A 27,664-nucleotide genomic window follows, 5' to 3' on the forward strand; every position below is an offset into this window, starting at 1 on the left:
GTGCAACAGAAGGATGCAAGCTGCCGTTAAAGCTCACCGAAGAAGAAGAAGACTGTCCTACAGTAGCCTAGTAGCTTGAGTAGTACAGGCCCAATCTCAATCTCCACCCTTACGGACTCACGGACATTGAGGCACGCTCCCGCGAAGTCCTTGAGGGTTTAGGGGTGTCCCATTGTCACATCGTAGAGTGCTTGAGGGCTCTCTGGCAGACATTTTGAGCCCTTTTCGAACTCTTTGCCTAAGGCAATTACCCACAGTTCATTGCAATGTGACGTTAAACAAGCAGTTCTCAATGGAAGCATGAAGACGTACAAAAATAAAAGGTAAACAAAGAGACACGTGAGCGTTCAGTCCGATAAAATACATTTATACTACATTATGGATTAAAGATGGAACATACAAACACATAAAAACAGAGGAATGCAAACAGAAAATATATATATAAATATTTTTTTACATTCATCAAACATGTCGTTTTGACAAAAACGAGTAAATAGATCATTTAAAATGACTTCAAATCAGTGAATAAAAAGTATAAAATAAATATACAATTGTACACAACATTGTTTTATGTCGTCACATGATATGTTGCAGCAAAGTGCTGCCATTCATATTCACACCAGTTCAAGCCCTCACAGCCTCTCACACGCAGCCATTTAGCAGTTGACGTCAGTAAATCGTCAGTAAAGTTTGAGGGTTTAGGGGGAGATTGAGATTGGGCCATAGAGTAGAAGCAGTAGACTGGGCCGACTGAGGTTGCGCTCCATAATTGCGACAGTGTCGTAAAGCGCCAATGTTATGGTCGGAAATTAGAACCGGGGTCGTCCTCTGAGCTGAGTTTTCAGTCGCCCTTCAACGGAGAAAGAGTGCTTTTCTTGGCCATAACAGACACCAGCCCACCGTTAAACCATGGCAGGGACAATTGCACGGAAAGCTATTGACCATCTGAAGAGCAAAGAGTTCAGGGAATATTTGACAAGGTATGTAAATATGAAAACTGTTAGATTTTCCATTAGCACTTATGCTAAAGTGACGATTGCTAGTTAGCGTTATTTAGCTATCTAATGGTTACAGCCGGTTGAATGTACTGTCCCGATTGGTTCAGACAACGTTTTAATACAATCCAATGACTATTTTAAGAAATGTGTTTGTTACTATTTGTTTCTCTCATTTCTTCGCTTGATTTCAAGGACAATTGTGGTTTCTGTCACATAACGTTAGAAAGTAACCCTCAGTTAGCTTGTGTCTCCACTTTATGAGGTTGGGTGTTGATAAGGATGTTTATTGTCATGAAAAGATACAACACAATTGAGTTGGCGACTCAGTCAGTTCAGTTCAGCAGCAACAAGGTAAAAAGACATCACTGATTCAAAGCAAGATATTTAATACATATATAAGACATTCAATATATATATATATATATATATATATATATATATATATATATATATATATATATATAAAGATAAAACACAGGCACCAACGGCTTTAAAGTGACCAGGGCGCTTTGTTTAGTGTGTCGTTTTATTGCTTATTTTTTATTTCTCTGCAGCATTGTCCGGTGTAATGGAGAGAAAACTGTAGATTAACTCCTTTTAAAGAAAATGTCTGTTTTAACTACACGGGACATATGCTATCAGTTGTTGAAACAACCCCAAACAATCTGACAACCTTGACAGTGGATTGCCAATTTGCGAGCGTCTCTGAAAGTGTGACAACAACTACTTTGCCTCTAACAAATACATTCAACAGGGTTGTGCTTTGAAGTTGTGGCCAGGCTCAAATCTGAATTTAGAGATAAAAGGCAAGCAGAGATAGCTGCTTTTATACTTTTTGACATGTTGTCAAAACGTTGGTTAATATGTACATGATGCCTGGGTGGTGTGTGCACTTGCCACAGATTACCAGCATGCTTGTAATGTAGAGTAAAGTTTATATTATGACACAGTGACGCAAGGAGCCATCTTTGTTTACATTTGTAACATACTGAAAGTCAATCAAGTAGAGAGTCAAACATGCACTGTAGATATGGTGAGGAATTATGTGTAGCCTTTAGCAGCAGCTCTGGGGTTTCGTTGGCTTTCTGACACAACAAGGAGTTTGTTGTGGTCTTTTGTCATCAAGGAGAGAATCAGTAATCAATGAGTTTACCTTTGACTTGTGTCATAGGCTCTGTGGGCAACAGTTAACTGTAGGTACTCTAGGTACTGAAATGTTTCCTATTTCATTATGACCTAAATTAGTAATGTGCAACCAAAGCAAGATGAAGCAGGTGATGTTACTTCCTGCAGGACCTGAACTCTTTAAAATGTACTGAAACAGACCCATGCTCTTAGTTGGCTGCAGCTTGAGGTCATATCAGTATGTTTAATCTGTATGTTCTTTTCTCTTCTATGTGGCCCTGGAAAAAAAAAATGTTTAACAGCACGGTAAGTTTGTCATATTTGTTTCTATCTGTCTCTTCTCATCCATGACTGCCTGTTGGTTACCCAATATGGGTGTATCATTTTTACCTCTTTAGTGACTGACATGATTTTCTCATTTCTATTTCTGACATCAGTACTTTTTAGAATTTATATTTTTTGGGGGATTCATAATACAGATTTGACCATTTAAGTATGTATTCATGTGATTATAATTATATAGTTCTGTTTTACTGTTCAACCATCTTAAGATATTGCCCAAACCATAAATAGTCTATGGTTCAAATTGTATTTTATCCCTTTGTGTGTATCTGCACAGCATTTCTGGGGTCCTGTAGCAAACTGGGGGCTTCCCATAGCCGCCATCACAGATATGAAGAAGAGCCCTGAGATTATCAGTGGCAGGATGACCTTTGGTAAGACACGGACACATGTGCTGATTAACCCAGATGTACACATGAAGGGTTCACACAATACCCCCATTCATTTCTGGTAACTTTTCTAGGGTTAGGTTTGTCATTTCCACTTTTCTGTAAAGTAAACTACAGCCGCAATTTTTGTTAGTCACTTTAGATTCATTGATATTATTATGTTTCAACTATTTATCTGTAATGGTTTAACCCCCCATTGAGATGCTTAATATAATATAAGTAACAGGTTCATAAGAAGTCAGTGCTGTAATAAACTATGAACTGTGTGTTTTATCCTTTCTCTCAGCTCTGTCCTGCTATTCACTGCTCTTCATGAGGTTCGCTTACAAGGTACAGCCACGCAACTGGCTACTGTTTGCTTGCCATTTGACCAATGAGTCAGCACAGCTAATCCAGGGAGCTCGTCTCATCAAATACAAGTAAGCAATATTCTATGATGTGATTTTCTGTTGTCAGTGTAAACAAATCAGGTGTCATGAAATACTTTGACAAAGTGTTCACAACTTCTCAGCTGTATTGGATTCATGTCCTGGTCCACAATAAACCTGTCCCTAGAGAAACTTCACTCTGTTGGTCATAATTTCACTTCAGCGTCTGTGAAAGATTTAAGATATATAAGTGATGTTACGTAGGTTAGCTGGCTACTAGCTTCAAGCTTGTGTGTGTGTGTGTGTTGTGTGTTGTGTGTGTGTGGGGGGGTTTGGATCATGATGTAATTTTTTTTTGCCTATTGTTTGACATAAGGAACAAAAAAAGTAGTTTATTTCGAGCTATTTTCAACCTGGTCTTCATTTTTGCCTCCATGGCTTTTGACCGAGATCACTATTTTACCAATGACTTAATGAAAGAGTTTGGATCAAGAGCAATGTTATCAAAGTGAAACTCAGAGTGACAATCTGTCAGCACTTGGTATGATGACGATGTAGGTTTGTAAACAACTATTTCTATGTTACTACAGCATGGAGAAGAAGAAGCAGCAATCTTAGTGGCAGAGTGCAGCAGATGCAGAACGTCCACTGCAGAGTGGCACCATGCTGCTTCAACAGCCACCTAAACCTGGACATCAAAACTAATCCATACAAACATCTTATCTAATCTTTTAGACTGTGGCACTTGCACCATTTCTTAACCTATTGTCACCATGATTGATCATCTTCATGAATTTTTCAGTCACTTTTCCTACACGAAAAAAGATGATGCTTTTCCTCCCAAGAATTTAGGTCAACTGCTATGTGTTTTTTTTGCAACATTCAATTTCAACACTGTGATACACAAAAATGTGATGTGGGTGAATGTACACTTGGCTAACTAGCCTGACAGTTCACTGCCTTGCACACTGGCTGTTGGACATTTTCAGCTAAGCAATCTTTATTTGTCAATCATCTCATTTTAGGTCATCAGCATTATTATTTGTATTACTTTCTTACCTGCTTAGTAATTTAAATATTAATGTTATTTAATGTAATGTTATTAACCTTTACTTAAACAGGGAGGACACAAAGAGAGCTACGCTTTAGTGTGTTGTGCAAAATGTTATACTTCACAATAAAAAACGATGTGTCTAGAGGACCCAATTTGGCATGGTTTTATGAAAGTATAATAAATAAGACAAGCTGCTTCTGTCAGTGCTGACCAAACATGTACTGTGTGTTGTTATCATATGTAGTTCACATTAATTTATTGCCATTGTATAATTCATATTATTTTTCCCTGATTTAATGATTTGATTATATGGGTTTGTTCAAATAAACTGGCTATTAGGAACTTGAACATAATGAAGTGATTTATTTGTAAAGATTGTTTAACATGAAGTTCAGTGTTGCTTTTGCAGTTATCATTTGAATCTTGTCTTAAAGTCCTGTTCCATAGTTATTGATCGGGATCAGGGGACCTTTACAATGTCAGATATTAAACTATGATCATGTCAAGGAGGACTCTGCTCCATGCTTAGACTCAACACTTTGCTTTTCATCGTAATGCCCTGTTAAATTAATACTAAACACATCTTATCAATAAAGTTAGAAAGTACACCCCAGCTTAAGTTTTTATGTGAAAAGGTAGCTTCAAGCTGGATGAATATATTTAAAAAAATGTCAATCAACATTGTCTCAACCAATTGTGGAAGCAGTAGATTATTAAATAAAGTAGTGTAAAAAGTACCGATAATAATAAAAATTCTTATCCTGCAATTTTACTCAACTAAAAGTACAGAGGTGTTATCAGCAAATGCAAAATGATCTTGTATAAGTAGAATTGTTATTTTGTAATTAAAGTTAGGGTGGAGTATACTGTATAAAGTATAAGTGGACAACACTAGCTAAAAGAAAAAATGTAGTTTACTAAAACGTACATATGTGTTTTCCTTCCATACCTGTGTACATATCTACTCGCAGATACTATAGGCTTCGGACTCGTTCGCACATCAAGATCCCTCCTCTGTTATTTAGCCCACTCGCTCCACACAGACCCAAAACCTCGTCACTGCCAGTCAGCTAACCGCAAGGCAGACTTCATCTCTGGCTTCGCTATCAAGCAATCGCTGGACTTCCTGGCTCTCACTAAGACTTGGATCACACAAGACAACACATCTACCCCTGCTGCCCTCTCCTCTGCCTTCTCCTTTAGCCACACACCTCGGCCCACTGGAATTAGATGTCCTCCTATCAAACTTCCCAGAACCCCCCTCTTACGACACGAAAGGTCCGCAAGTCCTCTCCGGCTCCGTGGCTGTCTGACTCGGTGCGTGCCGAGAGAATCGAGTATCGGAAAGGAAATGGAGAAAGTCCAAACATGCCGATGACCTGCTCGCCTATCACTCCCTTCTCTCCTCCTTCTCTGCCTCTCTGCGACTGCCTGTTCTACCAATCCAGAATTGAATCCCCTTTTTCTAACCCCAAAAAACTCTTCTCTATCTTCTCCAACCTCCTTGACCCCACCCTTCTACCAAGCCACTTTGTTGACTACTTTACAAAAAAGATAGATGACATACGGTCTTCATTTACTAATCCATCTTCTAAAACTACACCTCCATTAACTTCATCCCCTTTGCTTTCCTCTTTCCCGCACCTGTCTCCTTGGTAACCTCTCCCCGCCCAACCACCTGCCCCCTTGACCTCATCCCATCTCACATTCTCCAGTCTATTGCTCCTGACCTTCTTCCCTTTCTCACCCATCTTATCAACACCTCCCTCTCAACTGGCTGTTTCCCTAACTCTCTGAAGGAGGCAAGAGTTAACCCTCTCCTGAAGAAACCCACTCTCAACCTGTCTGAAGTCAACAACTACAGACCTGTCTCTCTCCTTCTCTTTCTTTCCAAAACTCTGGAGCGAGCTATCTTTAACCAAGTCTCCTCCTTTCTCCACCAAAACAACCTTCTGGACCCTCACCAGTATGGATTCAAGGCAGGCCACTCAACAGAGACTGCCGTCATCGCTGTCTCTGAGCAGCTTCACACTGCTAGAGCAGCCTCTCTCTCTCTTCTGTCCTTATCCTTCTAGACCTTTCAGCTGCCTTTGCCACAGTGAATCACCAGATCCTTCTTTCCTCCCTCCAGGACCTTGGTATCACAGGCACTGCGCTCTCCCTCTTCTCATCCTACCTCAACGACCGCACCTACCGGGTAACTTGGAGAGGATCTGTGTCTGAACCTTGTCCTCTCACTACTGGGGTCCCTCAGGGCTCCGTCCTGGGTCCTCTCCTCTGTTCTCTGTACACCAACTCTCTTGGCTCTGTTTTCCGCTCGCATGGCTTTTTCTACCATAGCTATGCCGATGACACCCAATTGATCCTCTCGTTTCCCCAGTCGGAAAGACAGGTAGCAGCGCGAATCTCTGCCTGTCTGACTGACATCTCTCAGTGGATGTCCGCACACCACCTGAAAATTAACCCTGACAAAACTGAACTTCTTTTCCTTTCAGGAAAAGGCTCTCCCACCCACGACCTCACTTTTACCTTCAACAACTCAGTGTTGGCACCGACCCCGACTGCCAGGAATCTCAGTGTGACACTCGACAGTCAACTCTCCCTGACTGCCAACATTACCTCAACAACACGTTCCTGTAGGTTCATGCTGTACAACATCAGGAGAATACGTCCCCTCTCACCCAGAAGGCGGCACAGGTTCTCGTACAGGCTCTGATCATCTCGAGCCTTGACTACTGTAACTCCAGAACATGGTAAAACCGTACACCCCAGCTCGTTCGCTCCGCTCGGCTTCTGCCAATCGGCTTGTAGCGCCATCACTGCGAGCTAAACACTCAACAAAGTCACGACTGTTTGCTGTCCTGGCTCCTCAATGGTGGAATGAGCTCCCCATTGACATCAGGACAGCAGAAAGTCTCTACATTTTTCGTCGCAAACTAAAAACACATCTTTTTCAACTACACCTTGAATAAGGAAGGTAGCGCCGTAGTAGCAGTTTAGTAGCACTTTAATGGAACTTATTGATAGCACTTTGTGGTTTAACTTTATTGAAGAAATTGTACTTTCTTGATTCTTGTTGTTCTGAGTTTGTACTCAGGGTTGAATTGCACTTATTGTAAGTCGCTTTGGATCAAAGTGTCAGCTAAATGAAATGTAATGTAATGTAATGCACCTATTTTTTCTCTGAAATGTAGCAAGTACCCCACAATTGTACTTCAATATATATAATATTATTAAGTAGACAATTACTATTACATTATACCATGGTCATAACGGATACCATAAAGACGCACAAATAATGAAGTCAATTTAATTGAAAATACATTTTAGACAACCTAAGTACTTCCGGTAGATGGCGGTAATGCAACAAAAAGAACCCGGCTGTGAGAGTTGGGGTTAAACGACAAAGAAGAAGACCAACATGGCGTCTGTGAGCAGCGATGAGTGGAGAGCTGTTTGCGACAAATTCACCAACGCCCAGAATCTCACTGTTGTAGAATCACGAAATGACCCTGAAAACGACCCGTTCCGCTCCAAATACAAGGCCAGGGAGCTCCTCCGGGAGATCTACTGCACGCTCAAGAGCTTCGAAGCCGGCGAAGAGGAGAGCGGCGCAGAGAGCGGCGAACAGCGGCCGACGGAGCCTACGGTGGACGGGCAGAGGGATGACGGGTACGGCCATGGCTTCAGCGGGGACTCGCCGGCCGGGCTGCGGGCCGCTAAACTCGGGGCGGTTGAGTACTATCTGGGCGTCAACCATGTTGACACAGAGGAGCTGTCCGCCGGGCAGGAACATCTGATGACCTGCATGAAGCTGCTTGAGAGGTGCAGTGTGTCGTCGGAGAATGTGTCGCTGTTCATCCATGTCAGGGTAACGTTCACGTGTCAAACGACACTTCTTAATAGCAATAATGTGGGAAAAATACAATGGACTCTGAACGAGTTGCTAGAGATGAACCATAATAAACCACAATACATGTCATGATTCATAACACAATTTAAAGAGCGTTGTAGGCCTGTGGAAATTCTGTTTACATCCTTTCCCCTTTTAGATACATTACCGTTGTATTATCCTAGTATTGATAACCCCCCCTCCCCCATCAGAATTATTAACAGAATCACAGCCCATCAGATTAATAATTATACTATAATACTGTTATATTCAATATACTGCAGTAGATGCTCAAATGATGCTGACCACTTGCAAATATTTTTGGCTGGTTGTGTTATCAGAACCAGTTGGGTATCCTGTGGGCAGGGCGGGATGAGACTGAGACGGCACAGGGTTTCCTTGAAACAGCAGAATCCATCTACCAACGTTATATGAAGGAGGTAAGGTCGGTTTCCACTGTTGACTTGAAGCTGCTATTACATCGACTGATTTATGACAGGGCGGGAGAGACTACTAAAAGAAGCCCATCACTGCTACGCAACTGTTTACCTCTGACAAGTTGTAGTTTCTTGCAATAGTTAGAGGACAAGATTATGGAGCCATGGTTGTTGTGTTTTTTCAGGACGGGAGTCCACCTACTGATATGACAGATTACTTCACTACTGAGGAGAACCTGCTGACACATCAGGAAAGGACCAAGAGGTAACTTGTAAACTCCACCATCCCCATAAAGAAGGCCCACATATACATTTACAGACTTCCCACCTGTTTATATTAATACTATTGTCCCAAAGTTTGCATGATTGTGATCTTTCATTCAGCAAACCCTGGGTTGGATTGTTATCTTTGTTCGTTATGCTCTGTTCCATGTATCATTTCTCCCTTTCACTCTTTCTTTCAAACTTTCCTTGCTCAGGTTTGAGTTGGCCTACACTCACACCATGTATTACCTTGCTCAAGTCTATAAAAACCTTGGTGAGTCTGACCTGGTTTCAATCAAATAGCACAACAGTACGTATGTATTGGCTTGTGTAAATGAAATGTTTAAAAGCAAATGTACTCCATAATCTTTATAGACGGGGAACTTCAAATATATTTATAATCCATTGACATTCATTTGATCTAATGAGTAGATTTAGAAGTTGCATCATATCGATTAACGTTTTAGGCATTTCTGAAGTGTGCCTCCGAAATTGATTCATAATAATTTATGTGAGTATAACTAAGCTGATTCTTGTTATATTAATGTTTTGCTTTTCTTGATAATAATAATAATTGGTGTTTTGTCTTCCAGGTGAAACTGAGCGTGCTGCCACCTACTGCCACAGCACCCTGCAGAGACAGTTAAAGTTAAATCAGTTCAGTCCAATGGAGTGGGCTCTGAATGCTGCCACACTATCACAGTATTACATCACTAAGGTAGGGCACATATACATTTATAAAAAACAATTTATTTAAAATCTGACATCTTAAAGGATTTTGTATGTTATCATCCAAAATGTTGTAATCTATCTAAAGAAATACATATATTTTGCCTTACTTTTACAGATTTGTTATCATTTTTTTAGACTTGACATGGAGTCATCTGAGTTTGATTATTTATTTTTTGTAAGATCTGTTGTGTAAGTGTTGGCTTGTTATTTCTAGGGCCGATACATGGAAGGCAGACATTGCCTCTCAGCAGCTACTGTCATATCAGATTTGGCAGGAGAGGTTCCTTCTGAGGCCGCAGCACAAGAGAGTGAGTGTACATCTGAATCTTTCATTAATACACATATAAAAATAAGCACATTAGCTACTTATCGTAACTCCTTTCATATAGTTTGAATTAACTATAATGAGTCAGGCGGGAGTGAACAAAACTGTCGAGCAAAACCAATCGTAACTACCTTCCTCAGTCATTACCTTCCTTCCTCTCTCTGACTCCTTCACTCCCTCTCACTTCATCCATATGTATAAACCATTCCTTCCCTCCCCTCCAGCATATCCTAACATCTTTTTCTCCCTTTGTGGGACTCAGGTGAGACGGAGAGTGAACGTAGGGAGCAGCTCAGACAGAAGAGAGCAGAAATTGCAAGATGTTGGATCAAATATTGTCTCAACGTCCTGCAGGACTCTAAGAAGCTGCTAGAGGTACAGCATGATTGTATGTGTGTAGTTACTCTTATGTGGCATAACATATTTGAACTCAAGTCCACACATCTCATATGAACAGTAACAGCCAAGTTTGCACCAAAAATATAGCACCAGAGACGAAATAATTTTAAGGATTAGCACTTAAACTTTTTTCTCTTAGTTTAGATCCACCCAATTGTATTGAGAGTGTCTTAAAATCTGCGTCCACGTGTTTGTGACCAGGACAGCATTGGGGAGCTCGACACTGATCGTCAAGAAGAGTTGAAGATGACGAGGAGACGTGAGGAAGAAGAGGAAGAGAAGGGCAGGAAGAGCGCTCTGCTGTTTGGCTCTGAGGACACCTTCGACTCCATTGCCAGTCTGGAAGAGAAGGTCTATAAACTTTAATTTTTTTGTCTCTTACATTTTTTAATCATTTCAATATATTAACATTAAACATAAATACAAAAATTAGGTTTGTCAGACAATAATAAAGTACAGAAAAGAAGAAAACAACACAGCAGACAAACAAACATAACTAAAATAAAATAAAAATACAATCACTCCGACACCCCTTTGTTATAATGTTATACTGTTAAGCGTTATCATAAATTACCATTATCTCTCTGTCAAAAACAGCATTAATGCTTCCATTTATTAATGTTGCTACTAGCTATTTATTTAATCTCATGTATTAGCAATTGAAGATTTTATGTGATTGTATCACATCATCTAAAATTCAGACTACAAATCTAGATTCAAGATTGTTGTATCTTCAGTAGGGATGGGTATCGTTTGGGTTTTTTCCGATACCGGTGCCTGAACCGATACTGCGAGTGTGCTCTGATCCGCGCTATTTTAATAATCGTTTTTAGCGTGCAGGCACCGTGCTACCTTTTTAGTATCTATATACCGTTCAACTTTACAGAGTAGTGTAAAAAAGTATTTAAATCGGCTCAGGCACCGGAAGGAAGCACCGAAATCTGCGTTGCTTTTCGGTCCGGTAGGTACCGGACGTGTTCTCGGTACCCAACCCTAATCTTCAGAGGGCGCCATAAATACTCAACCTATTGTATCAGATGAGATTAAACTCTCTGCTTTTTATTTTCCAGGTGCGCTGTTTGCTACCACTGGACTTCACTGAGGCCAGAGCTGTTTTTCTGGTGGGACAGAATTATGTCACACAGGTATGCACAACACACACACGCTCACACACACGCTCACACACACGCTCACACACATGCTCACACACACATGCTCACACACACACGCTCTCACACACGCACACGCCCACACATCCTTCCTATTTTTTCTTCATCCAGACAGGCTTCCATCGAAAACAAATACCCTTAGGGCTGAACCCACACTGTTTAGTTCTTAAACTGCTAAACATGGTAAACTGTTTCCATCCTTTCACTCACTCTTGCAGGCCAAGGACTATTTTCAGATGGATGGCTATGTGACGGACCACATAGAGATCTTGCAGGATCATAGTGCTCTGTTCCGGGCCCTGGCTTTCTTTGAAGAGGATCTGGAGCGACGCTGCAAAATGCACAAACGCAGAGTTGACATGCTCGAGCCAATCTGCAGTGGTACTGCACTAACTTTGTTCTTAAGTTTCTCTTTTTTTGTCTATTTGAATATTTAAAAATATATAAATATATTACAGTATGAAAAGATCAAAGAAAACAGCTGTCAACTTGTTCAACCTGAATGTCCATGCAAGGTGACATAATTAAATCAGACTTTCTCCGTTTCTCCCGACAGACTTGAATGCCCAGTACTACCTAATGATCCGGAGACAGATGATGTTTGAGTTGGCTGAGATCTACAATGAAATGATGGACTTGAAACTGTCACTGGCCAATAGACAAGCTGATACCGAGTCTCTAGATAGCCACACCATTAAGAAATTCAACCATCTCTGCTCTGCCTCTGCCAAGTGAGTGTGTGTGTGTGTGTGTGTGTGTGTGTGTGTGTGGGGACAACCCATATGTTTCTGTGCATCTACATTTATTCAATCACTATTTGAAGTCTTCTGTTCTCCTCTCCAGATACTTCCAGATGTTCATCGACTCTCTGCGTTCTCCAGAGGGGAAGATTCCAGAGCACCTGGAGGAGGAGGTGCTCAGACCGGCTCTGGTGGCCCGCTTCAGAGTGGCCCGACTCCACAGCCGCCTGATCAGCTCTTCACCCTCTGCTCAGCTGGAAAACCTTGGCAAATCTCTGGAACACTACAAGTAAGAATAGATATCTGTTACCTTATGGTGATATATCCAAACACTTTGCATATTAAGAAATGTGCTCTTAACAGGAGTAGTCTATGCAATGACTAGGTAAGTAATACGTTGGCGTTAAAGTTGGAGGGTGGAACGTTTGCCATTTAAAGTAAATCAATTAGCACAGGATGACTTGAAGAGGCTGCTCCTGGGAGTGGGGAGATGTGGTGAACTCACCTACAGGCAGACATTCAATTCAGTTTCATACAAGTTTGCCTCGGAGGGCTTTACAATCTGTACACATAACATCCCTTTCCTATGACCTCACATCGGATCAGGAAAAACTCCCCCAATAAAAGTAGTAAAAACCCTTTCACAGGGGGAAAAAAAATGGGAAGAAACCTGAGGGAGAGCAACAGAGGAGGATCCTTCTCCCCGGATGGACAGAAGCAATAGATGTCATGTGGCCAGAATGAATAATGTAACGGAGTTACAGCACATTCAATGAATACGACGAAATTATGCATTTTATGAGTAGGCATGGGCCATGATCCAGATAGCCATGATCCATGACGACATGAGACATTCACCAGCGCGGGAAAGTTGCCACAGACTCCAGACACCTCAACTCCAACATACTGTGAGAACTACAGAGAGGGTTCCCTGGTAGCAATAGGAGTAATCCGCATTCTGCGAACTGGTTTGGGAAAGGCTTGATTGTAAAAGCCACCCATTTATATGTAAAAGTCCTGCACTCCAGCTTTAATGTAGTAGCACAGGGACAAATTAAAGACAGATGTATAAGGTTGATAAGATAATCTTTTATTAGTCCTGCAGTGGGGAAACGTCCAGGTTTACAGCAGCAAAGTGCATAAGGAATGTATAAGATGTAAGGATTGTATTGAAAGACATTGAAATTAGTGAACCTGGAGGTGTGCTTTACAGTTTACATGCTCCTAGTTGCAATGTTGTTCATCTGTATAATGTATTGACCATCACTTGTCTAGATACGTGGTGCAGTACTGTGAGGCCCACCCTGAGGCAGCAGCCGCTGTGGAGACAGAGCTGGAGCTGAGTACGGAGATGGTCGGCCTGCTCCCTCTCCAAATCAACCGCCTCAAAGCAAAGATGGTTGTAAACAGTTGAAGGACGTCACTGTTTTCTGAATGACGGCTCTCTTATGTTGAATCCATCCAAATGAACCAGTCAATCTAAATTTACCACCTTTTATAATCCGTGGACACTCACAATTGGAGAAACTGGATGGCAAACTTATGTCTTTTTTTGTGCAGTGGGTATGTTGCTTACACAAGACCGTTGAACCCATTACATGCTGTACATGTGTGCTTTCCTCTGTGAAGTAAAATGTGTGGTCAATTAATTTTCATTCAAATAGCACAGTAAATATACTCTCTTCAAAATGTATATGAAAATATATTTCTCATAGTACTAAGAAATAATTGAAAATGGTTCAACACTTTGAATTGATTGTGAATTGACATATACCTGTTTTCTTCTCAACCAGAATGGTGTGAAGAAATCTAGGTCTATCACTAAAATGTCAGATGCTCCCTTTGCAAGAAAGAAGTAGCTGCTTGGAATGAGACAGTCACCTCAACATATACGTGCATAACAGATTTGTATTTAATTTTATTACATTTTATTTTCTGTCACTATCTTCAGTGACCCTAGTCTCATTCATACTTGTTTTCTATTGTTAATCATATTGGTTTTCATTTACTGTGGCTTTATTTTGTGTCAAGCACTTCAGCACATTAAAATTCAGTTTATTCAGCTACTTTATGTCTCTGATGGTAAAACAAATGGTATGACCGATGGTGCACCCATGGTTATTCTAACCATAGTGATAACAATAGGTAGCCAAAAGTACAGATAGTTGAGTTGACTCGGTTTGTACTACAGACAGGTTGTGAGGTCGCGGAACAGAGGATGTTCTATGTGTACAGATTGTAACGCCCTCTGAGGCTAATTTGTGATTTTGGGTGTTACAAAATACATTTTAATTGAAATTTGTTGTTGCACCTTAAAACTGAGATGTGTGTTCTGAAAATCTTCAGAAAAAAACGTCCCAGTGACAGACATCAAGTGGATTTAACAATGTTGGTTTATGAATAATCTGCATGATGCCAGCCTCGTCCAGTTGAACCTCTGTATTGTCTTGCTGTCTCTTAGGGATCACAATGTCATCCTGATTTATGTACAGCAGATACTGTATGTAACAGAAATAAACCAATGACCTAATAGACACTTATGTCACGATAAATAACAACATTTGCTTTTTTTTTTACTTGAAAAGAGAAGCTGAGTGTAAAATGGGTCCTCAGCCTTTTTTCTGGGATATCTCCATATCACGGAAGTAACACGTTTATTTAATGACTGGGATCCGAAGTCAAAGGCTGAAATTATCTGTTTGGGGCTCAAATGAGCTCAAGAACCCTTTTCCACAAATTACTTATCAAGAGAAATGTCTAAAAGGGTGTCTATTAACATCAAATTAAACTGACTGAGACATTGTGATGATTTTCTGTAAAAGTTACAGTATATTACAGCTTGCACCTTTTTGTCCATTATGTTTTTATTTTGTTTGTCTCCTACAGTCGTGTCCTGGATGTTTCCCATATTGATAGTGTTTTGTGCATTTATCTAGGTTGAGTAAACGACATACACATGTAACTGGCAGAGATAAAATTACATTTCATAATCATAGTAAAAAGTCCTAAGAAAAGAAACTCAATTGCGTTCCATGGGATGCCCCTGATTTATCAGAATTTATATTATTGAGTGTCTGCAACTTTTAATATTGAGTTCTATGTTTTTGAAAGGGGAAGTACAACAATGCTCAGATCTGTGGGCCAATGCATAAAAAAAGTGAGAGAAAGTCACATGTGATGGGGAAACAAGAAGCAGATGCTCCCAAACATGACACCCATGCTCACTTTCAGCCTTACAGTGGTTTCTCCATCGAAACAGAAACGTTTGACCAAAGTTCAAGAGAACTGACATCAGTTTTTAATTCATTTTGTAGTGTTTTTTAAGCTTGGTTTGTCACATTTAGACTCGCACATCTATGTAAGGTGAATTGTTTATGTGTAAATTACAATGCATAAAATATGATAATTAATAAGGGATATTATTATGAGGGATTTGTAATTGTATGCATATGAAGGTCACTTTATTACTGTGTAATGATGTCCATGTGTACATTGCAATGCTTAAGATAGATTATTGTTCATCAGGTCACAGAGTCACTAGTTTACTGAGGTCACATGAACTCTGTGCTGCAGAGTGCAGAGGTCATTTACACACAGACAGTGGTTGAGGGTTTTACAAAGGAGCATTTGGTCTTAAGGAACAAAGAGAATGGACCACCTGTGGTTCGTCCTGTGGTTTATGACACGCGATAAGGAACTGGAGGGGGATTCGAGCCAGCCGAGATGAAAGGTTTCTGGGGAAGGATGACTGTAGGCTGAAGTAAGATTCTCATAAGTTGTAACGTATAGAACTGAATAACAATTCCTTCTAGGTCAAATATTGCGTTAGCAAACACAGGAGGGCGGAGTGAGGACTTCAGGTACCGGAAAACATGAACATGAACACGAAGAGAGACTCCGCCCCTGTGGGACTTTAAGCCAATCGCATGCCGTAGAACTAACCAATGAGTGGCCTTAAGCTCTGTGAGTGAGATAAACTAACACACGAGACTGGATCTTGAACCACGAAGGCGGCAGCTAACTGAGGGACAGACTGTGAATCTGTGAGCAAGAGAGGGCCTCAAGCGAGAATACATACGCTGTTTTTGTGATGAACCTTTTATTAAATACTTTTTAATTATACCTCATCGAATTCTGGACTATTACTTCCCATGATCACCCGGGATTTAAAGAATACATTCTCAATTTCATAAAATCATTTATACGAACAGACCCCGCCTACATATACACACAAACACGGAAAGCAAGTCAAAATATTTATTGTAACTAAAATTGTTATTTATTTATGTTGGTTATAAAACATTGTGGCAACAAAAGAACCCATGCCAACGCATCAGAACCTGCAATTCCTGCTTTCATTCATGATCCCAATAACCTTTCTGATGCTTGTCAAAACGTGTATTGGCATACCTGCTCAGCACAAGACACTTGAAACAAATGGGCTGTGAATTATTTTCCAGTAGTCTAAGTTGTCTTGGCAAAGAAAGAGAGCTTACTGGAAGAACCACCCTTACGCAGAACACATACACAGATTCACGGTACATTCATATTGGCATAATAGTCTGACTATGTAAACTGATACAAAAAGTTTTTTGTCGGATTCATTTTGATCAAGAGCCAAGAATAACTGCAGATGTGCAGAATAATAAAACTACTTGCATTTTGTGTGGTTATGCTTTGGCTCTGGTTGATTAATTCATAAATATAAATCATTTTAAATACGTGAATGTCTGATCCCATTGGGTGAATTTAAATGTTAAATGTTGGTCTTTTTTAGAGAAATGTGATTGTTTTTTCTGTACTACTCACGCTTCTCTCTCAGAGTAGATCTTGATCTCTGTGAGGTTACCTTGTTAAATAGTTCAATCAGGATATATTGAAAATAATCATGCAGTAAAAGGAATATATTCCCTTCACAGTTCCCACAAAAAATAAAAGTTGCAAAGCGGTTGGCTTGCTACCATTTGTAGAGCTTTTTTGCGTATATGTGGGGAAAAAAGTGCTCTATCTCAGACAACATAATGTGACACGGGTCAGAATGGAAACCAAGCTATCTATGAAAGCTGACTCCTGATTGATGCAGTGACTTACTGGCTGCTGCATGGAAACACAAACATGTATCAAACATGATAGTTCAGATATAAGTGATTGTCTAGGCTAGTGCTTCCGTATGCTTGGAAGTTGTAGAGGAGAGACAAGAAGAGAAGCTTGTGTACGTACAGTACATGTGCTCATAAATATGTCATATTATACGTACGCGCGCGCGTGCGTGTATGCTACTTTCAGTATTCTGTCAAATATTAGTTGAGTTCTTGTACACCACAGATGATTCTGTGGGCTGAATACTGCTTTCCTCTCATTGACTTGTTGTGGTCTTCTTACCCATCTTCTTCCTCCTCCTCATTTTCCCTCCTCATGTCTTTGTATTGTCTGTGTCAGATATGAAGGAAATAATACCCATAGGGAGAAAGAGAACTGTTTGTTTCAGCTGACACATTGGTACGACGATGCCGGAAGTGGTAACATCAGTCGCTGTTATTTTCCTTCAGGAAATGACACTATGGCCTGACCAGCCACGCCTCTACACACGCACGACACGCATGCATGCACACGCACACGCACACACACACACACACACACACACACACACACACGCACGAGACAAGTCCATAACATTGCTTTTTAGATTAACATACATGCACGCACACACACACACACACACACACACACACACACACACACACACACACACGATACATTAGTTTGTACAATAAACTGTGGTTTATGATGTTTGGATGGCCTTCTTTTGCTTCAGTCTGACCTCTTGATCTCTGTGTGTGTGTGTGTGTGTGTGTGTGTGTGTGTGTGTGTGTGTGTGTGTGTGTGTGTGTGTGTGTGTGTGTGTGTGTGTGTGCATGTATGTGTGTGTGCAGGGTGAACAGCTCCTTCAAGTTCCACACAACCAGCACAAGGAAGGAAATAAATTGTAAAAGAGTATTAAGAGGGGATTTCTTTTAAACGAGACGATGGAGAATTACCCAAAGAATCCGGTTTTGACTGGTTTTCTTCTATGCTTCTCTCTTAAAAGTAGTGCTAACTGAGTGTTTGTTCTGCTTGTGTAGCGGAAGAAACATTGGGTTGTGTAGCATCACTACAACATGTGATGATCATGACTGTGAAGATCAGTGAGATGGCGTCATGTGATATTAAACTACAAATGTGACATTTACCACATAACCACAGAAGTTATTAGCTCAGTTCCTCCCATCGTTCATCAAATAACTGATGAAACAACAGTCATCAACAGTTACTCCATATCAAGTGTTCATGGACGTAATCCTGAGAAGCCTTCAGCAGGTGCATCAAAATAAATGCATGTGATGCAGCCAAACTTCTGCTAAAACCTTGAACTTTGTTTTACATTTAAATGTAGTTTAGACTAAATGTCTCAACATGTCATGCAACAGAAAGATGAGTGTGACAGTAGGTTGTATTAATTGTACATTTCAATGTAATGTTATGGTCCAGCTTTTCTAAAAAGAAAATTAATATTTCATTCAATATAAAAGTGAAATTTTCAATGAAGGGTATGAAGAAGCAGATACAGAAATGACATAATACACAATATATGTAGCCTATGTATACAACAGGGATTTGTTTTCTATACCACTTTGAAGTAATAAAATAACATCCCGTTTTTGTTTTGCTGTCTATCCATTTTCATTCTGATCACATAACTCTCTTCATGATATGCCAACTACACACCACAAACCATGGTTTATGCAACATACTGAACAGGTCACAAGCTAATTGAGAATATGGTTTACTTTTTCAAATACCTTGGCTTTATTTGATCAACTAAAAGAAAGTCCAGCCCTGCAGAGCTTTTCTTGTGCCCTTTGATGTATTTTACTCTTTTTCTTAAAGATAATAAAATCCTAATCCTAATCAAAGTCTGTGTTTTAAAATATTGATATATTTCCAAAATCACCTGCATTAGAAATATTGGACATTTATTTTCTTATTCTGATATAATTCGACAGTAGAGAAATAGCTGCTCATAGTCCCAAAAGTGGATTTCTGAGTCTCCTGACCCACGGTTTCATGGTGTCATCTGTGAAACCCTGACACACTAAATTATTTTTATCCTATAAACTAACCATCATTGACACGCCCTTAAAATCCCATTACATCACATATGAACATGAGTTCAAACTTCCAGCTGAGTATAACTTCTGAATCATCATTGAGTTGATCTGAAGAATACGTTCATCTGCCTAAAGCACCGGGACATACCAGGTGTTCAAAACTTGAAATGTTTCAACTTGTGTTTACCAGCACAGTCTAACGTCATCATCTGTATATTATTGGAATACATAGCATTTCAAGAGTAAACAACATTGTAATGTGGTCGGGAGGAGCTAATTTAACTGACTTACACACTGCTTAGGCAGTTTAATCAAAAAAATACCTCATATTTTCTAAAAAAGAAATTGCAAAGAAACTATTATCTCTAGCTGGCAGATAAATGCATAGTGGTAGAGTAAAAAGTACATTTCTAGGTAGTAGAAAATGCAAATACTAAGGTACCTCCAAACTGTAATGAAGTCCAGAACTGCATAAATACACTTGATTCAATCAACTACTAACAAACACTAGCATGCAGGCATAAATGTGTAAGACATGTTGAGACATAAAAAATACACAATGGAAAATCAGGAGCAGACACATGAAAGCATGCACTAAAGTAAAATATATTACACCCAACACTGATAGACACAAGGCCCACCCCCCCACCCCGGCCGCGCCTCCGTATGCCCACAGACCAGCCTCTCTCCCCCCCATATTATTATTATTAGCTTAATTTTCATTGGTTGCTGGTTGCTGGATTACATTTCACCCAGATATAACAGATCCGTTTTTCTGATTGGCTATTCGTGTAGCCCATTTCTTTTTTTTGATTGGCTGATGAGTCCAGGGGATTCGGGGGAGACGCGCTTGATTCCTCCATGGTGAGGGCAGCGCGACCAGGTCATGTTTGCGCGCTGCGGCACATTAAATAGCCTAGAGGTTTTTTTCAGCGTGAGAAATACGATGTGTGGCGGGAGGGCGTGACTTAAGACCGAAATGCGTGACAGTCACGCTCAATGCGTGACACTTGAGAGCCCTGTAGACACCAGCCAAACAAGTACAGAGAGGACACTGCAGTGGTAGCGTGCTACAGGTTGCACAGGAGATTGGTCCGTTGCTGTGGAGTTTGGGCTTTGTTTGTTTTAATCACAGCGGTTTAAGTTTCACTCTAGGCTCCCCTTATTAGAGGACCCTAAGATCCCACAGAGTAATACTGCACATCTTTAGAAAGATTACGACCTAAAGCATCTAAATAAGGCAATAATAATCACAATAAACACAAGCAATGATATGTTAGGAAGCATATTCAGTCCAAAAACTTGTCTTATGGTTCAGAAATTGAAACATGACCTACTTAAGCTTTTCCTTGGTCCCACCATGACAAACAACATATGTAAATTACCTTCTAGTTTTGCATGTGCTGTCTGACACGCTTTCAGAAGAGTCTGAGGACCAATGAGATTGCAGGATCTCGGAATGTCCAAAAAAAGCACAATTTTTTTTTTAATTATTCAAACTTAACAATCTTTTTTTATTATTATATAAATCCACACGTCTCACAGCGGTTACGGTACTTTGGCAATTTAAATGAATTAAATCGGAACTGTGGATGAGGAGATAGCACAGTTTTAGTTTTTTTTAAACAACTCATTTTCAGGAGACAGGAAAAAAGAGCTATGGTTAAAGCCTGCAGTGACTCCAGATTTGAGTACATTCCCACATAATAATTTATTTTCCTTGTGTGTTGATGCGGTTGTTTATTGCTGCTGCATTATTGTATTTCCCTCATTGTTTTCTCTTTCGACTTGTGAAACCAGAAGAAATCACATTTAAGCTGGTTAAAACTGCAAGTAAAATAGACCCCCCCTCTCCCTCTCTCTCTCTCTCTCTCTCTCTCTCTCTCTCCCTCTCTCCCTCTCTCTCTCTCTCTCCATCTCTCTCTCCCTCTCCATCTCTTCCTCTTTCTCCATTTCTCTCTCCATCTCCCTCTCCATCTCTCTCTCTCCATCTCCATCTTTTTTCGGCATGTTACTCTTGGACTGGTTCTCTCCTCTGACGTCGCCATGCAGGTCTGGAGGTGGAGCACACGGACTAATGGATGATTGACAATGTGACGGCCTTCAGCCGGTTCTGGGCTGTGGGGGTTATCTGCTGTGTGGGGAGGAGGGGAGCTGATTGATCATGTAGTTATATTTGTTTCATTTACACACACACACACACACACGCACACGCACACACGAAACAAGTCCATAACATTGCTCTTTAGATTAACTAAAGAGAGCTACAAAAGAATGAATTGAACTGAATTGAATTGCATTCTTTAAAAAACAGAATTTTTCGTTTTCTTATCTCACTACAAAACGAGTCCGCAGCCAATTAACACAAATTGTCGCTTCCTCTCGATCGTTAATCAGTTACACAGATTGCATCTTCTGGTATTTCCGAAGTGTGCAGTTACGAAAACTCCGACCTGATATCTGATATTTTGAGGCTGCTAATGCAAAAGTTTCCACAGAGGATGTTCAGCCTCTTATTCTTCTTCACGAGAAGACTTCAGGAAACCATGACGCACTCGATGGGCTGAGCTCTTTTAGGGGGAGTTGTGCTGTCTGAGTTTACAGTTCACACTTAATCTTCACCACCAGCACAAGAAGCTTCAACTTGGGAAGGAACACCTTTATATTTCTTTGGTGTTATTGTTCAGGAAAGACAACGCTGAAGATGAAACTGATCCTGTTCTTCATTATCTCCTGCCTCGCCGTACATAACGGACAGGGTAAGTTCAATGTTATTGTAAACTATACTTTGTGACTCTCGTGACGGAGGTACAGATCGCATGCAGACTTGAAGTCGGCTTTATGTGGACAGTTCGTAGTGGGCACGTCAACATCCTGACAGCTTTAGTGCTTCCCTCACACAATTAGCGCATGTGGTCCAAACTGGGGTCTGGCGGCAGTCAGACGTCGTTGATTGATAAGTAAATTCGGAACAATTCCAAATATTTGATTCACTGTGTCAGCAGAACGGAGTTACCGTAAGTACATGACTCATATGTCAACGTCAGGTTTCTCTGTCCTCAATGCTGAGCTGTAGTATTCAGAAAAAAACAACTCTAAAGTTAAACTATTTGTTTCACAACATAACATGTGACGATGAGGAAAACATGTTGAGGTTTGTGAGGGAAAAACTGTCGGAGCTCCTGTCTGATCGAGATCGTATTAAATCGAAGTAAAGAAGTTTCATTTTCCGAGTGAAGTTTCTGTCTTGTGTAGCAACAGGGGCTTTTTGGACTCTCATTTCCATGACACAAGTAGTGTGGCTTTTGAGGAAGGAAACTGCATTGTGAATAATTGTTAATAATACAAATCCTTTGATATACTTACATTTAATTATATCTGATTCGACTAATTGCTTTTAAATAAATAAATAAACTATAAACTATAAACAGTCCATTTAAGTATGTATTAACCCTCAATATCCAATGTATTCGGCCATTTATGGGGACATGTGTTTTCCATATATTTTGTACCACTAATCTAAAAAGAAAAACACCTGTTACTTCGGCCTCTTGTAATTATCGGATTTTGCCAATTACTGTAGACCTAAATAATCAATTTAGTCAGTTTTAATGTAATAAATATCTATATTATTTATGAATTGTATCAATGCCAAGAGCCCGACAGTGTGGGCAAAACAGGAAATATGCCAAAGCAAATGAAATCCACAAATAAATGCTCAACATTAGTCATCAAACAGTCAAGATCCCCCGGTCAGATGATTATGAAACCTTTGATAGCTTTTGGCTGATTTCTTTACTAATCCTATTGGTGAAAAATAATAATGCTTTTAGCATCAGATGATCTTCATGGTCAACTTGCGGCAATGTGTTGAGAAAAAAAGCTGTGGCGCTGTTAGTTCCTATTCTTACTACTGAAGAAAATAAACCATGCTGAAGTCCATTAGGCCAACCGTCACTTACTCTGTTGTAGAATAATGTTGTAATCTCGTAAAACTCTTCAAACATGGAACTAAACCGTAATTGTCACAGTGAACTGTTCCAGATGAGCAACCTGATGTTGCCCAAGAAGAGCACTTTGACGAAAAGTAAATTGTTGCATAAAATGTTGCATAAAAAACACAAATTGAACATTAAAACCCTCTCTCTAGGAGCACCAAGAACTGCTGTGTATAAGTTTGTGAAATGTAACCCCGAGGGCGACCAGGCCAACTGTGTGACCCAACAAAGTCCAAAAATGGCATGGAGTCCAGACCTACCAGCCAAACTGCCTGCTTCAACTGCGCGCTATCTGTAAGTATTCATGTGTTGTGACGCATTGTGAGAGTGTCTTTGTAGCAGTGAGTTCACTTTGATGTTAACATTTGTCTGGAAAACCATCGCTGTGATAATATAGCATACTTGATATGAGTTGTCATATAAATGCAGACATCAAGTATTAAAATGCTGATGATGCATTGGATCTGTTATCTCGGCTAACAGAACTACAACAACACAAGCTCTGTCTATCTCTGGGTGTATGCAGGTCTTTTGTGTGTGTGTGTGTGTGTGTGTGTGTGTGTGTGTGTGTGTGTGTGTGTGTGTTTAGCACATATGGTGTTTTAATGCGTGTGACTGCTGAGGAAGTCTGTATTTCAATCTTGGTCTCAGACCTGTTTCTTCTTTTATGGTTCCTCTTATATCAATCAGTTAATGACCAAATGTTTTTAAAAAAAGGAAACTTTTTTCAAATGAAAACCACAGATTATATTTCATTCAGCTGCAGTACAGCTACAATGTTGTTGAAATCACACAGTGCGTTTTGAATAGATTAAATCAGCTGTCTGCTGTCTGTGTATGCGACTCCGCTGAGCTATACCTTCATGATTACCTGGTCTAATCAATATAATTGGTTAAAAGTACAGCTGAAACTTGCTTGTTACACTTCTATCAACAATTCTATAATTGATTTTGGATCGGAGACTTAAAGGGGCCAAAAAGGCAAGGAGTATAGAGACGACAGATGGTAGCAAACATAAAGGATACAGAGTGAATAATAATGGATAACTTTGAAAATGAAGATTATTCTTAAGGATGTTTTGCGTTTTTAGCCCGAGTCTTATCTGGCCTCCTATATCAGCTTGCACCAGGACGTCAGCAGCAGCCCTCCCTCTTGCAGCTCGCCTTGAACAGGAAGTCAGAGGGAAGTGTTGAGAGGAAGTGGGCTGTGACGTCTGGTGTGCTGCTGCTTCTGGTCTATTGTTTTCTATCAGTATGTGTGCCACACTATACTCATGTGTGAAAAGTACCAGATTGCATGTAAACAGAATACAGTAATTCAACTGGGAATTGGAAACATTTTTTTTTGGCTGGTTTATTTCAAGTTGATGCTCTTCCAAAAAGGAACAGCATCAAACTTTCAAACTGTCTTTTTTCCTTAAAACCATTAGAAGTTGCAGGTTATGATGCTTAGAGTATTGGGTCTTGATGGGTTTTGATGTTTAATCCATACAACTGTGTAAATGGCCTGTTTTTACTTACTTTAGCTAATTAGATTTATATTTGTCAAAGTTATTCAAGACAAGTACATTTTATTGATTATTATTATATGTGTATTATTATTGTTATTGATTACAACAGAAGTTACTGTGCTGACCCGTTTAATATAGAGCTGTACCCAACATTTCTCATGAGCAAGTAACAACTTCAACATGAACAAGCCCTTCTTCACTCGAACATGTGTTTGGTTGTTGTCACTGTAGAATTATGTGTGTACAATTGCGCAGCATGGACAGACTTCTAAAAACAGACCTGCCAAACTCCATCAACATTTTTCAATATCTGACATTGTGTTTCTCAGAGAGGCAGAGCCTGAGGCGGCTGAGAGTCCACCAAGGCAGGAGGAAGTGGAATTAGAGATGTATGAGGATGAAAAGCCGATGAAAAGTGAAGAGGGGGAGTCACCTGCAGAGACGGACGGTTCCGGAGGTTATGAAGGCTCTGCAGATACGATCATGGCAGACTGGGCCTTGGGTGAGACAGGCTCCGGCGAGTCCTGGGCAGAGAAAGATGAGGAGCTATACAAAGGTAACTTTTTGGGAAAAGATTTTGAGTTGCAAGGATTCAATAATTGTCAAGGTCCTCTTTCTTATGCTCCATGTGGTCTGATCTCTCCTTGTTTTTCTGCTTGTAGATGGGGACATGAAGGGCATGAGGCGGTTGTTCCCAAGCAGGTTTCTGGGGGCAAAACCAGCAGAGCAGGAGCTGAGAGAAGACCACCTTCTGCAGCTGTAGATTGTGTCCACTCACCCACTTTAAGAAAAATACACATTGCTAGCATCTGCTTTATTTCCACATTGTCTATTCAAATAGTAAACCTAATATTGCATCACCACCTGGTGGTGGAAAAACATAGTTTTCAGAGATTGACAAATGCCTAATATATATTTTATATTCTTAGTGTTATTGGTGGGTCTTTAGGGGCAAAATAAAAACTGTAAACAATGAAAACATATCTGCCAAAGTAAAAATCAAAAAAGGTCTGCATAAATGATACACACTTTAATTTAGATTAAGTTGACAGTGACTTGTATTTGCGCTTTCTTGTAGAAACGATATGTAAGTTGGAATGTGCTTTTTACTAATTTGTTTTTGTGTTTTTTACTTAAAATTTGAAATAACTGTAATACCAGTGCAATAAGTTGATCCCTTTGTCCATGCATTGCTCACGCTGTGCAGCTGTGGTTCCAACCAGTTTTTGGAGCTATGAGGCATGTGTTCCTATAATACATGATTTATTTATGTTATTTGATCCCTTTGTTTCAAATGTTGTGACAATTTACCCCGGAGGGCTGTGCAACATCTTCTAGGAACTTTTGGTCTGCAAAGTTGAACATGAGAATATTTTAACCCAAACCACTCATGAAAACCACTGTGAGCGGAAACATATTCAAAATACGTATTGTGCATGCATTTCAACATGCTGTGCGTTGGCTAATTTGTATTTGTAACAGTATCAAATGTGTTTTCACTAGACTTTATCAAAACTGTCCTGATATTTGCTCTGCTAACTGTTTAATAAATAACTCCACAGTCAGTTGGGTAGTTTGGGTAGTTTTTGGGTCAAGAGAGTTCACTTTTGACAATCATACTGACAAAGGTAATGAGACATTTTATAAAGAGAATATGTATGTGATGCATTACAAATCCTAAATAATAATAAAACGCATTATATGTTGTTATTATTATCATTACTGATGAATACAAAAGATGAATATGAGAATAGACATTACACACAAAGTCAATACAACTGAACAACAATAGGTTTTGTCTAAATTTAAAGCAATTTTCCAAATGTAACAACAGAATTAAAGCACTTAAAGGATAATTAGTGGAAAGCCATGTCAATGTGTGAGATGTTGTTCAAACAGCATGACCAGACAATGTGAGCCACTTGAATATTGTAATAGTGATCATTTTGTGCACCAGAGAGCCCGGATAAGTTCAACTCTGTACATATTTTGGTCGCAATTGTTTGTATTATCAAATTGAAGGGGCCCCTGTCAAAAAGGTTTGTGTTATGTGTTTATCTTAGAAACAAAAAAAACCTATATCAGACGATATTTTTTCCTCAACTATTAATATTAATGTTTGCCTCGTGGTCGGTCAGGCTCTGATTAAAGGGGCTATTGTCTAATGTAATTCTGTAGATCCCACTAGAATACAGCAACATGACAATGTGATTATGAAGCAACGAGATGAACACAGTAATGAAGTAATTTCAACAAGCAATTGTAATTACAAACTTACTTAATACCTTTTCTTACTAATATAATAATACAATGTGAGTAGCACCCCCTGGTCCCACATGACGGGTCACGTGACGGAGAGCCTCGGTTCTACCTCCTGCTTCAGTGAGACTGGCTACACGGAGCGAGGCTAGCTGTTAGCTTCAACTATCTGTCAGACGGCCGAGATGGTGAGTGTAAAGAAAGGGGTCAGCTGTTCGGACTCCACTGAAATTAACTGGGCGAATGAACCATAAAATAGTCACACAGACCCGCAAATGCTCCTTGACAGCAACTATTTGACGTGTAAACGGGCAGGAAAGCTAACTAGATGGGCTAGTCGACCGAGCCTCAGTTCGAGGCCGTCTTCGCTTCCTCTCTTGATGTTTTAGTGAGTTAGCAAACGGCCCAGAGGCTTTGGTTCACGATGACAGCCACTAAACGTGTTGGTTAGTCATTTAAATAGTTTCTGTGCTGGTTTATGTTTGGTAACTAAAGCTGAGAGGCTGAGAGACAT

General features: G+C 40.0%; 3 protein-coding genes across 3 annotated transcripts; all 3 read left to right on the forward strand.

The window, feature by feature from the left end:
* The first annotated feature begins 860 nt into the window (after positions 1-860).
* On the forward strand, positions 861-4,618 carry mpc1 (mitochondrial pyruvate carrier 1). Its single transcript, XM_079216746.1, has 4 exons — positions 861-984; positions 2,743-2,839; positions 3,141-3,273; positions 3,813-4,618. The coding sequence occupies exons 1-4, from the start codon at positions 910-912 to the stop codon at positions 3,838-3,840; spliced, it is 333 nt and encodes a 110-aa protein (XP_079072872.1). The 5' UTR covers positions 861-909; the 3' UTR covers positions 3,841-4,618.
* A 3,073-nt stretch (positions 4,619-7,691) lies between these two features.
* Positions 7,692-14,968, forward strand: kifbp (kinesin family binding protein). Its single transcript, XM_079216476.1, has 13 exons — positions 7,692-8,147; positions 8,510-8,608; positions 8,791-8,870; positions 9,085-9,143; positions 9,463-9,587; positions 9,816-9,909; positions 10,189-10,301; positions 10,527-10,676; positions 11,396-11,470; positions 11,713-11,875; positions 12,051-12,225; positions 12,338-12,523; positions 13,510-14,968. Exons 1-13 carry the CDS (start codon positions 7,698-7,700, stop codon positions 13,646-13,648), a joined length of 1,908 nt encoding a protein of 635 aa, XP_079072602.1. The 5' UTR covers positions 7,692-7,697; the 3' UTR covers positions 13,649-14,968.
* A 7,052-nt stretch (positions 14,969-22,020) lies between these two features.
* Positions 22,021-26,456, forward strand: srgn (serglycin). The gene is made up of 4 exons (XM_079217387.1): positions 22,021-22,141; positions 23,533-23,674; positions 25,221-25,447; positions 25,554-26,456. Exons 1-4 carry the CDS (start codon positions 22,087-22,089, stop codon positions 25,652-25,654), a joined length of 525 nt encoding a protein of 174 aa, XP_079073513.1. The 5' UTR covers positions 22,021-22,086; the 3' UTR covers positions 25,655-26,456.
* The last annotated feature ends 1,208 nt before the right edge of the window (positions 26,457-27,664 follow it).

The sequence above is a fragment of the Taurulus bubalis genome (assembly GCF_910589615.1).
Source record: "Taurulus bubalis genome assembly, chromosome: 4".
NCBI classification, from domain to species: Eukaryota; Metazoa; Chordata; class Actinopteri; order Perciformes; family Cottidae; genus Taurulus; species Taurulus bubalis.

What these genes read in the sequence shown, in the direction of transcription:
- mpc1 (XM_079216746.1), top strand. Translation starts at nt 910, where the DNA reads ATGGCAGGGACAATTGCACGGAAAGCTATTGACCATCTGAAGAGCAAA. An exon ending in GGGAATATTTGACAAGGTAT is followed by an intron (nt 985 to 2,742) that starts GTAAATATGAAA and finishes GTATCTGCACAG; the next exon opens with CATTTCTGGGGTCCTGTAGC. An exon ending in CAGTGGCAGGATGACCTTTG is followed by an intron (nt 2,840 to 3,140) that starts GTAAGACACGGA and finishes CCTTTCTCTCAG; the next exon opens with CTCTGTCCTGCTATTCACTG.
- kifbp (XM_079216476.1), top strand. Translation starts at nt 7,698, where the DNA reads ATGGCGTCTGTGAGCAGCGATGAGTGGAGAGCTGTTTGCGACAAATTC. An exon ending in TCAAGTCTATAAAAACCTTG is followed by an intron (nt 9,144 to 9,462) that starts GTGAGTCTGACC and finishes TTTGTCTTCCAG; the next exon opens with GTGAAACTGAGCGTGCTGCC. An exon ending in GCTCGAGCCAATCTGCAGTG is followed by an intron (nt 11,876 to 12,050) that starts GTACTGCACTAA and finishes TTCTCCCGACAG; the next exon opens with ACTTGAATGCCCAGTACTAC.
- srgn (XM_079217387.1), top strand. Translation starts at nt 22,087, where the DNA reads ATGAAACTGATCCTGTTCTTCATTATCTCCTGCCTCGCCGTACATAAC. An exon ending in CGCCGTACATAACGGACAGG is followed by an intron (nt 22,142 to 23,532) that starts GTAAGTTCAATG and finishes CCCTCTCTCTAG; the next exon opens with GAGCACCAAGAACTGCTGTG. An exon ending in AGATGAGGAGCTATACAAAG is followed by an intron (nt 25,448 to 25,553) that starts GTAACTTTTTGG and finishes TTCTGCTTGTAG; the next exon opens with ATGGGGACATGAAGGGCATG.